A 12,645-nucleotide genomic window follows, 5' to 3' on the forward strand; every position below is an offset into this window, starting at 1 on the left:
TATTATTAATAATACTTATTTATTATTCATTCTTAGACATCTAGGTGATGTAAAAATTGTTGCAAATTATTATATTGAAATGTTATAATTTATTTTAATTTTATTTATAACAATCTGTGTAAATTGTTAAATATTTTAGTTTATTTACGGTTACGTTATTTTTTTATTCAAATGCTTAGTTGTTAATTTTTTTAATGTTACAAAATTATTAATTTAGTTTTAGAGCCATATGTAACCATAAGTTAGGTATGTTAAGTTAGATTAAGCTCTTTTAGAATTATTAATAAGAACTATGATTATATTCCGTATTCTTGATGTGGTAGAAATAAATGTAAAAAAAAATTCAATTGTGCTTTTTATTAATAAGTCAACGCCAAAAATCCAATTTTGTAAACCTACTACTACTACGTTTTAATAGTGCTTCTTTCCTTACCTATATTGTTCATTGCGTATTTTTAAAATGTACCTACATAAAATTCTACTTGGTATGAAGAATTTCTGTATCTTGTTCGAATAGGCTGGCAATTTTTTATTGTAAATTAAAGCAGAAGCATAGTTTTTAATGAGATCAAAAAAGAAACGCTTGGTTTACATAAGTAAAATAAAATAAGTAAAAATAAGTAGGTTGGATTTATTACATTAATTGAAATCGGTTAAATAGAATTACTATCAGATAACTTAATTAAATAAACGAGAACCACTTCCTGTTTTGAAGTTGGATATAGTAGGAACGTTTTTTCCAATTTTTAACCGGCTTAAAAAAAGGAGGAGGTTCTATGTTCGACTGCATGACACTACATATATTTTTTCTATGTATGTTCACCGATTATTTCGTCAGTGGAACGTTTGCAAAATTGTTCGATAGAGTACACTTCTGAGGTGGTCCCATTGTCACCAAGTCAGGATCTGATGATAGGATCCTAGGGAACCTCCAGTGCCAACAACAAGAACTAACAAAAAGAATTAAGCTATTAAAAGCATGAAATAAATTAATTTTAACAAAAAAAATATTAAAACCGACCCAAAAAAACCTGACAACCTTAGGTTACTACTTTAGGCCCCTCGGTCTCGGCGACTTTTTTGTGACGCGTTTCGTAAACGAGCGACAGCATCGCGATTGCATCCAAAGCATAGATATGCTTCAACCCTCGACGCGTCAGTGTGGTTGAAGGAAAAGGAAGGCTAGATTGCTAACGTCGCACCTACTTACATCTATATATATATAAAAGAAAGTCGTGTTAGTTACTCCACTTATAACTCAAGAACGGCTGAACCGATTTAGCTGAAAATTGTCAGGGAGGTAGTTTAGAGCCAGGAGAAGGACAAAGGATACTTTTTATCCCGTTCGAAATAAAAAAAAGTCTGCTTATTTATTGCCATTAAGGCGGAACAAAGTTCGCCGGGTCAGCTAGTTGGTAATAAAAGCCTCGCTTAAAACTTATTATCGTCAACGGATCTTGTACTCCGACTTATAAAATGTTAGATGGCGCTACTTTTCTGGCTGAAGTGTACTGTAACTAGTGCCATCTACTTATCGTATTTTCTACAGGGAATCAATTTTGAAATATCACTGAGTGATAAACCCACCAATCAGTCGTTACAAATCAGTGACAATCGGCTGTTTTGGAAATAATTGTTTATAAAATAATTATTAATAATTAGTTATATTTACGTAATATGCGCCATCTAACGGAATTTATTATAACTACAGCCTGGCAGTAGCAGCAGCTTACGAAAACGTGCTTTAGCATGTTCAAGCAAGATCAACGAGTCAAATATTATAGCCTGACCAGGAACATAAAAACCCTCGCCATGTTGCGGAAAACTAATGGTACTAATTTCTTTTAATGGCAACAGTATAGATGACCCACGCTGAACTGTCCCGCCAAACTCAATGACAGGGGGGCGCTACCATCGTTCAACTATATGGTTTCCAACATGGCAAAAATCTGAACCAGCGATCCGGTATTGACGGTGGCGCCCCACTGTCAATGTCATCGACAGGACAGTCCAGTATTTTGGAACTATAACTGAAAACTTCATTGACATGTCACCTTGCATGTCAGTCTATTGCTGTCAAAGTGTAAACAAACTTTATTTTAAATGTGCGCAATTGATTTTGTGAATTAAATTGCTAAAATCTTTTTATAGTCGTGAAAGAAAAGTGGTTCACAATGTGTTAAAGTATTTATCGAAGAGAAACTAAGGGTTCGGACAATATTTTCATTGAATAATGTTTCCGACAAAGGTTGTCAAATTGACTGACATGTTTATCGTATAGTACAGTCCACTATGAAAATTAGCTGTGGTTTGTTTCAAATACCTATTTTAAAGTTTTTTGTCACTTTCTAAGTGTTGAATTTTATGGAATTGGGAAAGAAGTACCGAGTTTAAAGCGTTCATGAGCAGACATTGCAGTTGAATATTCAAGTTCTGAATTTAATTATTGATGAATAATAAAATAAATCATAGCTCGATTGATGGTTTCATTTAATTTATTTAAACCAGGTTACCTATATAATCTTTATTCGTTAATTTATGAAAATATCAATTAATTAGGACGTAATCCTGAATCCTGATACATAAAGTTAGCCTATTAATTTAACACAGGTACGACTGTACTCAGTGTTGCACTATCAAATGCAATTGACGCGCCTCTATGCCAGGGTTTTTATGTTCCTGGTCAGGCTATACAATGCAAGGTGACATGTCAATGAAGTTTTCAGTTACTGTTGCCATTAAAAGAAATTAGTACCATTAGTTTTCCGCAACATGGCGAGGGTTTTTATGTTCCTGGTCAGGCTATAAATGAATTTTCGCATACTGAAACGCCATTCAACGCTAAGCATTATAGATGACCCACGCTGAACTGTCCCACCAAACTCAATGACAGGGGGGCGCTACCATCGTTCAACTATATGGTTTCCAACATGGCAAAAATCTGAACCAGCGATCCGGTATTGACGGTGGCGCCCCACTGTAACTTTTATAACGTCTACAATCCAGACGCGTTTCTGATTCTGCGATACGATTGGTCAAAACAGCTGACGTACGCTGTTGAACGACCAATCGTATCGCAGAATCGAGAAGCGTGTCTGGATTGTTGACGTTAAAAATTACCGTAATCGGGGCTCTGTCCAGTATCCAGTATTTTGGAACTATACTCAAACAACTGTCAAATCGTCTTAAGCAGCTGTTATAGTTCCAAAATACTGGACTGTCCTGTCGATGACATTGACAGTGGGGCGCCACCGTCAATACCTATGGGTCTAGACAAAGTGCAAATTTTAATCGCAAACCAGTCGAAAAGTGGTCGAAAAGCCCCTTTTTTGTATGGAGTTTTGACGGATTCGATTTTCGATTCGATCAAAAAGTGCGTTTTGTCTAGGGGGGCGGATCGCTGGTTCAGTTTTTTGCCATGTTGGAAATATACCATCTATAGATGACCCACGCTGAACTGTCCCGCCAAACTCAATGACAGGGGGGCGCTACCATCGTTCAACTATATGGCTTCCAACATGGCAAAAATCGGAACCAGCGATCCGGTATTGACGGTGGCGCCCCGCTGTCAGTGTCATCGATAGGACAGTTCAGTATTTTGGAACTATAGTTACCGCCATCTATACAGATGAGGTTAAACTTTTTGTACTTCTTTTTACAAATCTGAACCTAGTACTGTGCCACTGCTCAATGCGTAGTGCTACGGTTATAAAAACGACTTGGTGTGTTCAATTCAATAAGTCCAAAGCCAAACACTAATAAAAATTTGTTTTAGTCTATGCCCGCTACATCGCTGTGATTGGTCAGCTCAAAATTCTAAATCTGTGGTAAAGCGACAGTGCTGCTCACAGCGGAAGTTTTCGTAAACTAAAAATCGACGTCAATCAAACATGGAAACATGTCAGTCGCACATTTAATGGCGGAGATTGTGTTGTTTTTTGCGTGCGACCAGTCCCGGTAATGTTGTATCATCGAATCACAGAGACTTAAAGATGAATATCGCGTTATATTGGGACTAGTGTTTGTTTGATTATTTTTGTTTTGACTGAGTTGTGCCGGATTGTATTGGGTATGGAGTGTAAGAACATTGAGTTGGATTTGGATTTATTGAATTAGTGTGCGTCGGCGGTGGTCGCGTGGTCTGGGACCGGTGTCGGCGGTGGCGTGAGCTGAGCGCGGAGCAAGATGGGGGCGCAGCAGGCGAAGGAACGCGGCGGGCCCAGCGGCGCTTCGATGCGGTCCGTGCGGACAAAGCCCCGAGTGCCCAAAGACCCCCGCATTCTCGGCTCGAACATATTCACAGAGCACAGCGGTGAGTCATTTACCCTGATATCTCCAGCTTCATCCCCCGCAAATGCTATGCGTTTCCATAACAAACATTTAAGTTTTCACACTTTCGTTTTTTTTTAGTTTATAAATGTTTGCATGATTGTATTTGTGTTTTGTTTTTTTTTTATTTTAAATCTTATCTATTTTTAAAGTTTAAACGTCTCCTATCGATGTTCTATTTTAACTTTTTGTGTTAATGTTTCCTGTGATGATTAAAAATCTCACTTTATTATTCTTGACATGAAACCCACATATAAAAATACAACAGCTTTTAATCCTTCCTGAGGCATAAACAGTTATACCTGGTAAAAACATAAAAAGGTAAATTGAAGAATATAGGTAACTGAGTAAAACAAAAAATTTAAATTTCATTAAATTTAAGCTCAATTTTGTCACAGATTAGAGCTCTTTTTTTAATTGTCTCCTCAAACATTAGTTTAACACACAAACATGTCTAAACTACTCCATAAATACATTCAAAACCATGAGTGTATGATATAATAATGATTAGGCACTTAAACCAAATATGTACATTCTTGATCAAATCTCATAGTAACTTGACTAAAGCAGTATGATTTTAGAATTAGACATAATTCTAACCATTTCAGATCCCATCTAATACCTAATAACTTATAAAAGGTCCTTAAAATTTTAGTAGGTACGTAGGTAGTTACTAAAATCTAACGTTGTCAACATGAGATTGCAACGCTGACATACACAGCTTCAGTCTGATGCACACAGTGTTTAATGAAACTGGTGCACACACAGCATTTGATTAAACTAGTGCACACACAGCATTTGATTAAACTGGTGCACACACAGCATTTAATGAAACTGGTGCACACACAGCATTTAATGAAACTGGTGCACACACAGCGTTTAATGAAACTGGTGCACACACAGCGTTTAATGAAACTGGTGCACACACAGCATTTAATGAAACTGATGCACACACAGCATTTAATGAAACTGAAGCTTTTAGTGAAACAAAGAGCATAATGCCTTTTTCATTAATTAAATCAGACAGCTCATGTCTTTTTTTAAGAGTGGATTCTTCAACTAGAACTTCAAGTGGTTCTCATTCATTTCTTAGAAATCTTCAAATCAAAGTAACCACCTAAACAACTAGCCATTACATGTAAGTACTTATCACAATAAAAATAAAACTGTATTAGGTCATTTTATTATAAAATCACCCACAACCCTAGCTACATTTTCAGATCCACTGACCACCAATAGATAGCCTACTGCACCGTTAAAAATAAACAAAAAAACGTGCTGCAAACAGAAAACAAACTAGTCACTATGGGGTCATTCCATGACAAATGTTACCGAAGGTGAAAAACTAAATATGTTCTTTTCGCATTAAATCTGATGAATTTTGAAAGTAAACATTCCAAATTATAATGTGCAACAAAAAAAATCTGCAAGAAACAAGTAATTTTTAAGTTATTAGTCTTCAAAGTCTATACTTAAGTCAACTGTCTGAATGATCATTTTCTCTCTAATTATTGGTAATACGATTAAAAAAAAAACTATCAATCTGTGAAACGTTTTGCCACTATATGATTCGAGGGTATTTATCATAGTAATGGTAGAAAGCGTCATAGTCCCAAAAAAATGGATAATCATCAAGTTTTAAGTGTGTTTTCTTGTTACTTCGGCGATGTAACACCCGAAACAGAAAAACAGGTATTTGTTTTATTATTGTACCTTACACATGGATTAGGGTAACAATATTTGGTAAAAGTAAGGTCATGGTAGTAACGATTTCAAATAGTAACTAATATCTGAGCATGATACTAATTTAGTATGTTTCTTTCTTGATTAAAAACTGTAACACCCGAAACGTTTCGGGTATTACATTTTTATTTATATGTCGATAATGTGTGTATATTGCTTGGAGAAGTGAAAAAGTATTACTGTGAGGGTCCTTTGACCTCCCACTAGCGCTGGCATCGGAAAAGGAGTCATATTTCTCAATTTAAGACTTTTTTGAAATGTCGACTTGACACTAAAATTAAGGTATTGCTAAAAAGTGTCGATGTTTGACATTTCCAATAAATATCGTAATTAGAAATTAAAGTAATGCTATTTCAAGCCAAAAACAATAGAAAAAGCTATTTTCTGAGGAAAAATTAAACTTAAACTTTGTATATTTTTTAAAAAAAGCTGCTTCGTAATTTCAAACCAGAATTCGCTCTATTTGTGTTTATTTGTTGTACTCCTTATTTTGTAGTACCTAGAGACTAATAAAACACCGATTTTATCGATAAAACGAGTTGAATTTTCGTACTCGTAACACCCGAAACAGAACCATTGTAACACCCGAAACAAAGAAAAAAATTATAAAAAAATAGTAAAACGTTTTATTTAACAGTGATTGTATGTTACATGGTTTGTAAATGTCATACTTTAGAAGTCCTGTAAGTTTTAGGTATGATTCCTTAAGAAAATTCGCTAAATTTCGAGTAAATGCAGCAACAGTCAGAACATAGAGGCAAAATCTCGTAACGCCCGAAACGCACACTTTTCGAATCATATTTTCGTTATCCTACATTCTAAGCTGTACAAACTTTATTATTAAGATAAAACAACTAAAAACGGACAGATTAAGGCACTAACAATATTAAAATACTATTTCAAAATACATGAAATTGTTGAATATGTGTGTACGAACGTAACACCCGAAACGATGGAATGACCCTATGATCAATTACACTTTTATGATCATGTTATAAAGTAATAGAAATAGCTCCCTTTTAATTGATTCAAGCTCTGACTTAGTATGATACTGACACTCATTTACCAGTGTAACAAATTAGGGATTAAATTAATTTTACAAATAAATTAATGCAAAATGTTCTACCAGTAGTCTTAATGCAATTTGAGTTAGTCACACAAAAAAATATTATGTCATTGTAACATCTTGACTTAAACTTGTGAATATCACTTAATCATTTTTTTAATAATGATTTATCATCATAGCCTTTACATTTGTTAAGATATGAAGATTGTGAAAGATCTTGATGAGAAACCTGTATTACCTGCCTGAATTGCCAAAAACTAATGTACAAGATGAACCAAATGATTGAAAAATCTGCATTCAGTCGAGCAAACAAGGTATTGAACAATATTTCTATGATCCATCCACACTGTAAGCATCTCATTGAAAAGTGACAAACAATAACATGTCCTTCATACAACAACAAACCATTTGAATCATATAGTTAGTCACAATTGATTGCATTGGCAATGCAAGGAGCTCCACTAAATTATTGTGTTGCATAATGTTCGTATCAATTTTGTAGTAGGACTAGGAACAAATACGAAAATTGTACGGCAATAGTACGGCTTAGTGAGGTAAAGCAGTGAGGGCCTAGATCTATTTTTGACATTTTGGAAAATGAGACCTGAAACTTGTGACCTCTTCCTAAAATGGCGTAATGACACGCTCGGGGCTCGGGACGAGTGGGCACTATTCGCCGACAACACTAAGCCTGCAATTTGGTAGAGAAAACTAAAAGATTGACACGCCATGGTGCTTTTCATCATCACATTTGACTCCTATTGACATGATCATCATAATTTGAAAACAATGGTGACTATCAAGTACCAACAGTCAACACCACTGGACAAATATCATAATTAATATGATTTATCACCTTAAAGTTAAACAATACACTTAACACAACACCACAGAATCCCAGAATTAGATTACGAAGTATATAATTCTAAAATATTTACTTAATAACTAATCAAAATGTTAATTATGTAATTAGTTAGGTACTTTATAAAACTGGCTAGTCATACATTAACATTGAGTGCAAATTGCGAATGGGTTAAATGTTATTTCAGCAAAATAGAGCATTATATTTGCCAAGCGAATTATAATTGAGGATTATCAAAATTATTTTTATTAGAATAGCTAATTAGCTAATACAATAAATCAATAAAGAGACAATTTGGTAATGCACCAATGTGTAAGGAATTCAAAATAAAAGTGATACCTACCTAGTTAATTAAATATTATTTTAAAGGACAAACTTGAGAGTTAATCATTTTTTTACATAATACATAGGTACATGGTAATTAAAATAAATAGATACCATTACCTACCATTTGAAGATAAATGTAACATTATTTCTACAACAAATACGTGACAAATTGACTCTACTTAGTTTACCTACTCTTTTAAATAAATAAGATGCCACATAAAAAAGAAAAAACTGTCTATATTTGAGTAGGCTTGACTATTAATCTAATCTCTTGCTGATTTTTAATCATCACCACGTCAAACTTTCTTCTGTTCATCATTCACTAAGAGGTATTTTTACAAATAAGTTAACATTGTAAAAAAAAACTACTAGTGAAAGTTCCGAAATTAGTTGTTTTTTGTTTTCTGGTTCTTACAACCCTAAATCTGTCGGCTGTGCGTTTATGACATAGGAAAGGATAAAAATTTGTGTATTAAAAATTAAATATCTATTTTATTCTATCATGTAACACTTATATAGGATGGCTGTGCGACTTTTTCTTACATTTTATCATAATGTTTCTTGAATAACACCTTGATATAACATTAAATAATCTTCCTTCCCATCTGCAAATCATATCGACACTTCAGTTTCGCTTGTCAATAAATTAGTTTCCAGTGCGCTTATCGTAGATTAAAAATGCTATCTGTATTGATAATTTAGCGAAAACTTTGAAAATGTAGGCCATTACAGAAAAAACTAAAATTAATAACATTTTTAAATGGATTTTACACACACGTGCAAATCCAGTGTCTTTGTGTACTAAAGCCTTTAAAACTGATTGGAAGAAAAAAAAAGAAGGTTTATTTAGCTTGGAGCTGAAACGAAATTAATCAGTTGAAAATAATTTCCAGGTTAAGACTGGAATATTCTCACTTAAAATAAGTATATGTAGGTACTTACCTACTTCATGTTTGACAATCTTTATCAAAGTATCTACCGAGATGCACATGGAGACTGAGTTACAGTCTAAGTCCTAAATTACGCCGTTTTAGTTACTATTAAGTATTAAAATATTGCATTATGCAAATGCTAAATTATAAACGATCTTACGACAGTCGAGAAATTAACTTCATATTTTTTTTTAATCGTTTGGAAAAAATCTCCTCCCAGGCTGTTTAATTTCCTCTACCCTCCTTACCAAGTTCAGTTCCCTCCGCTCTTTCCAATGTATACAGCCCGCTTTAATTTTTAATTTAAATATTTGATTATTTTTATCCCTGGCTTGCGCTTTGGTTCCTTTTCAGGTATTTTTTTCTCTAAAATATAAAGCATTTCATTCATGAAGACCAACCCGAAAAATTCGCTTTATTTGCTTCAAATTATTCAGTACGGGAAGAGTACCTACATACACACCGGTAACATAATACTTCCACTTCACTGAATTCTCGCGGAATTCAGTGCACAAAATTAAATGCATAGTACTTTTCTGTGTCTGATTTCAAACGACTGAACTAGTAAATACTATACTGCTATACAAAGCAATTGCACTTTGCCGACTTTTTAGAATAGATGAAGACGTGGTGCAGTCATCAAATGTCATTCCAATATGGTCGTAAAGTGAACTTGTAATGTGTAAACGCGCGCACGTGCTTGTGAGTTCTTATTTGTGTGGGTAGGTCAGTGCGGTGTACCCTTCAGCCGACGCGTCGACCGCGCGTCTGTCTCACTCTGTCATCCCTTACGTCGCAATACTTACATTTTCATAATGAAATAAATTGTCGCATTAATCGCAATGCATGAAACCGTACCTTTAAGGGGAAATCATGCCACTTGCCACATTTTAACTTTGAATATTGTCAAGGCTCCGTCATGAGGCCCAACTCTCGCGTACAAGATACTGGTACGCCGAAGTTGTCACCATATTACCGCACGAACTATGATATTACTACTGCAACTTCTGCCCGAGCTGTGTGTGGCAAGAGTTCAGAATTTAATATCATTTCTCCATTGTCTGTGCTAGCGAAGTTAATAGTTACGAGAAAGTTATTGCGGTTGCAACTTACCTGGGGCTTAAGATATTCCCCGCAGCCGTCAGCCGTCTGCCGATACAAACGGGGACTTCAAATGCATATACGAATATACACTTGCAATGTCGCCGTCAAGCGCCTTAGCTGAGCAGCTCATTCAAAGCAACTAGGTCTCAGTCACCCTCCCAGGCGTAGAATATAGAACAAAAGGCAGCTCGAAACTACAGACAGACACTTCATTTATCAGACATAGTTCTATTGGCATCTCGGCTCACCCTTGATTATTCGCAGCACAAAAGCAAAAAATCCAAGCTCGAATTTGGTTAATCAGACTCAAATTATTAGTCTAGACTGACTATAATCAAAGTAAGTTGCTTGACACAAAGAACTAAATTATAATGGGGCCTATGATGAGCATACTTATTAAGATATACTCGTACTTACTTTTTTTATAACTTGTTATTTCGTCTGCTGCCAATTGGAAACACTTTCTTTGAAAAACTTGTCTGGAAAAGATTTTCAGATATTCGTACAAAAGGATTTCATTCAGCAGTTTTGTATGTATGTAAACATAAAGATATAGAGAGATGCCAACTAATGCGCTGAGTTCGAAACTCAGTGTCGCATTAGAAATTCACACACACAGTAATCAAAACATGTGCTCATTATCCACTGCGTTATCACAACGCCACGTTCGAATAATCTTTAGTACTACGCAAGCAATGTAAACTGTTTACACTATGACGTCGCTGCTGTCATCATTGCTTCCACGAGCAATGTGTTCTGTTTTTGGGCATATTGCTGCGACACCGGCCCCGCCCCCTTGTCACATCTCCCTTTGTTTGTGATCTGTGGTTCTAAAGGTCCTGTTCCAATGACCAAAGACCACAAGATGACAGGTTGCAGTGTTGCAATTTGCAGTTGTGCAATCCTCTAACTCCTACCATGAATCTTTTTTTTTAAAAACGTCAATATTTTATCGTAACTGCACGCGCCACGGTCACGGATGGACTGAAGTAAATGCGGGTAGGTTGATTGACAAAAAAGGCAAAGGATAAAAATGTAAAAATTAAAGACAATTTCCTAACATTACCTGGAAACTTATATTCATTCAAGCCACGTCCGGATGAACTTTGAACAAACTGAAGCAGGACCAGTCTAGCCGTAGTCGCCTATGATTGGCGGTCATTAAAGGCCCGCGGAGACCCCGAAAAAAACATTTTGATTACAGGGCGAGACAGGGTAATAAGGGCCAGCTTTTTGTTCGTCGTGGGTGGCAGACATGTTAGACGTTCGTAGGTAGTAGTGATACAGAGTGTCTTAAGTTAAGCTGATTTTGTTATGTCAAGATTATTACTTTAAAGCCAGTAGCCAGTCGCAGGGTATTACCAAGCTATTAGTAATCTGTGGTAGGTATTACCAACATTGCAATAATGGATCGCGTCAAGCTCAAAGAACTTAAAATCAAAAATCTTTTAAAATTAAACTCCAATTATTATATTGCGTAAAGACTCCAAAACAATTGAAGGTGAATAAAAGCTTGTGAAAAATACTTCACTTTATAAATACAAAATCTGGATAAAATGTTTCCAGTTTAGTTTTTCGCTTCGCTATGAAATGATTACGTTTCGTTATTAAATCACATGAGATATTTCTCATTACCCGTTCAAGTAAGCTGCAGTAATGCTTGAATTTGCTTTTACGGATCGGTACAAAAGGATGTACCCCCTTTATTCTCTCCTGACTGCGAGTAAATCCCATTGTCATAGACGCTGATTGAAAAATCCTTGCAGATAGCTTTATTAAAAGTTTTAATTCGGATCTCTGTAATGAGCGGCTTTGTGAGCTTTTTGACGTCATATCTTACAAAGGGAGCTACGTATTAGATAATGTGCCTACGACGCGAGCTTTTATTAAGGTGGCGACACATACCGGTAACTTGTAAACTTGCATAGTTCCTTGCACATGGCACTACTCTAACTGACATGCCTCTGGTATACGTACAGATCGCACAATATTTTAGAATTTTAGGCTAGCTGTTATTCTCAATCAAAACGATATAAACCCTCGCCCTCAAATTTTTATTAGGGTTCCGTAATCCTGACAAGGAACCCTTATAGTTTCGATATGTCTGTCTGTCTGTCTGTCCGAGGTTTTGCTTGGAAACTATTGGCACTAGAGAGCTGTAATTTTGTGGAGGTATGAATATTGATCACGCCGACAAAACGGTAGAATAAATTTTTTTTCTGAATAAAAATCACTTTTTACTATGTTGTAAACAATCAGAAGGAAAGTTTATAAACCATGCA

General features: G+C 35.3%; 1 protein-coding gene across 1 annotated transcript in view; it reads left to right on the forward strand.

Moving 5' to 3' along the window:
* Positions 1–3,866: 3,866 nt before the first annotated feature.
* Positions 3,867–12,645, forward strand: part of LOC114350260 (tyrosine-protein kinase Abl-like) — a gene marked incomplete at its 3' end in the record, with an annotated part of 68,997 nt that continues 60,218 nt past the window's right edge. The window contains exon 1 of the mRNA XM_028300979.1: positions 3,867–4,312. Coding sequence (XP_028156780.1) covers positions 4,186–4,312 — 127 coding nt within the window. The remainder of the gene's footprint in view (positions 4,313–12,645) is intronic.

The sequence above is a fragment of the Ostrinia furnacalis genome, unplaced genomic scaffold, assembly GCF_004193835.3.
Source record: "Ostrinia furnacalis isolate ACB-3 unplaced genomic scaffold, ASM419383v2 OfSCF0859, whole genome shotgun sequence".
NCBI lineage: Eukaryota > Metazoa > Arthropoda > Insecta > Lepidoptera > Crambidae > Ostrinia > Ostrinia furnacalis.